The sequence below is a fragment of the Phytophthora parasitica genome, assembly GCF_000247585.1.
Source record: "Phytophthora parasitica INRA-310 unplaced genomic scaffold supercont2.30, whole genome shotgun sequence".
In the NCBI taxonomy this organism is placed as follows: Eukaryota; Oomycota; class Peronosporomycetes; order Peronosporales; family Peronosporaceae; genus Phytophthora; species Phytophthora nicotianae.
In genome coordinates this window covers 284,459-286,736 of record NW_008649016.1, presented here as the reverse complement: position 1 = coordinate 286,736, position 2,278 = coordinate 284,459, and the positions used below count along the sequence as shown (strand labels likewise).

General features: G+C 51.2%; 1 protein-coding gene across 1 annotated transcript in view; it reads right to left on the bottom strand.

The window, feature by feature from the left end:
- The window catches only part of PPTG_12438 (hypothetical protein), a gene marked incomplete at its 5' end in the record, with an annotated part of 1,482 nt that extends 565 nt beyond the window's left edge, over positions 1–917 (bottom strand). The window contains one exon of the mRNA XM_008908464.1: positions 104–917. Coding sequence (XP_008906712.1) covers positions 104–917 — 814 coding nt within the window. The remainder of the gene's footprint in view (positions 1–103) is intronic.
- Positions 918–2,278: the final 1,361 nt, after the last annotated feature.

Below are 2,278 nucleotides of genomic sequence, written 5' to 3'. Positions count from 1 at the left end.
TAAACTGCTTCGAGGATAGCAAAACACCGATACCCGGTTAGCACTTGATGAAAAAATTCTAGTAGATCGTTCGCAGTACAACTCGTACAAATCACCTTAATACCGTTGCAGCGAAAATAGTGAAACAGCGTCTCGACCACACGGAAAATACTGAACTTGCACGGATCGTGGCGCAGCAAGAACGCAACTGAGTCCGATTGACCTGCCGACGCTGCTTTAACTAAAAGAGTATCCGTGTAAATGAAGTGCTTCACACATTGCAGGTCTTCATCGCGACAATACTGACTATCATGCACCTGACCACTTTCAGCGGATATTTCCATCGCCGTCACAAGCAAAGACTTGCACACTTCCCACTCAGTGCGTAATAGAAGTATCAAAGCATCTAGTCGGCCATTAGTTGCTGCTTTCTGCACTGCAAGTCTGCGATTGTAAGCCTCATGCTCTGTCAGGAGAAACTCCAGAACCTCGCAATGCCCGTTTGTGGCTGCCTCCGCTATTGCGACTTTGACGTCGTACACACTGGATTTACTTTGGATTTTTCTAACAAGATCGAATTGGCCTTGCGACGCTGCATTCACTAGGACCGACTCGGATGGATACCACTTCGTTTCACTATCCAAGGTTTTCTGTCGACCCCTCCGTGTCATGAGTGGAGCAGCTCTCAGCTCGCCCCAGTCGAAGGCCGGATCGTTCGTGATGATCCAGTTAATCAGATCCTGTCGACCGTAACACTCGGCAGCTTCCATGACCTCGTACGTCTTCCACTCTTTGTTGTCGAACACCCATTTTAACACTTCCACGTTGTGAGCCTCGCCAATTCTAAACATCGAACAGGAGCGTGTCGTGCCGAATTTACGCAAAACACGCATCCAGCCTTCTTTGATTGCCTTGCCGATGCCTCCAGGGAGTTTCATGAAACTGTGAATTAGGTTTTGCACATGAGGAAGCCCTTGGACTCTGGGGATCACTTGAATACTCTGGGGATCACTTGAATACTCTGGGGATCACTTGAATACTCTGGGGATCACTTGAATACTCTGCAGAACTTCCGTGCACGCTTCCCCCCTATGGCGCTTGTTCTTGACCGTATTGTGGTCCATGTTCACGACTTGGTGAATTTTCACTTGTGTCTTCGCTGGCGAGAACACCACTGGAGAATACTTGTATGCCTCCATCAATCCTTTCCAAGAGATTCAGAGATTTTCTTTTATTGAAATAGGGAAATGGTGCACACTGCAGTCACTGGCGTTTGTCCAGACACATCCATCTCCAGCACCTTTGCACATGGTAAGACAGCACTGCTGGAGGTCGAAGCGCAAGATGCTGCCCCTTCACCGAAAGATAGCTTACTCACAATGTGAGTAGATGGTATTCATCGCAAGCGCAAAATGCCGCCAGATTGATCGGTCAAGAAGCTGGCAGTAGACGAAGTGCTGGCGGGAACCCTCGCATGGGTGACTCCACCGAAAGGTACGTGCATTGCCGCCAACTTCAAGCTGCCCCTGGCCGGAAACGTGGCCATAGTGCAGGCTCAAAAGCCTGACACACGGTATTCGGCGCGTGGCGGTCCAACGTGGACCCCACTGCGGTCTCCGTACAGGTGTGTGCTACTTTGCCAAGCCCCGTTCGCAGCGGTGTGGCAACCACAGTGGCCGTCCCATCCTAGCGATGCCGCAGAGGACAGCGATGTACATGTCGAAACTCGCCATTGGACAGGCAATGATTGCGAGCACATGTCAAAGCATTTCGTTTAACACAGCGCCAAGAGCTCTCGATGGCTGGCAATGCTTCATGCACGGGAGGCAAATCAGAATCCCTGTCCTGTCGACGAGCTCAAGGTCTTCGGAATGAAATGAGCGCTGGATTCCTCGGGCACTAGCGGCTTGGGAAGCAAAGCAAGCCTCAATAAAAAAGAATTTTAGAGTCAGAGTGTACGACTGCCTTCGGAGAGGAACGACGCAGGACTATTGTCGACACGCGCTGGATTGACTGGCCAGCACGCGCTCCTGATCCGTTGCAAGGGTAAATGGCATCACAGTCTCCGATATTGGAGTGCACTCTGCTGTCTTTCCCGACGTCAAGACGGCGCTGAAGCAATTGTTGCGGCGTGTTTGCACTGCTATCGACGGATTACGAGAGGCAGCGAAAGGTGGCGGCGTAGTTGCCGTCGCTGCTGAGTAAGACGGCGCCGCTCTTGAACTGGTCGGCGAGGTGTTTACTTTCGCGACTACACTATGGAAAAGGCAACAAGATTTGCACGGAGACCTCGACCTTA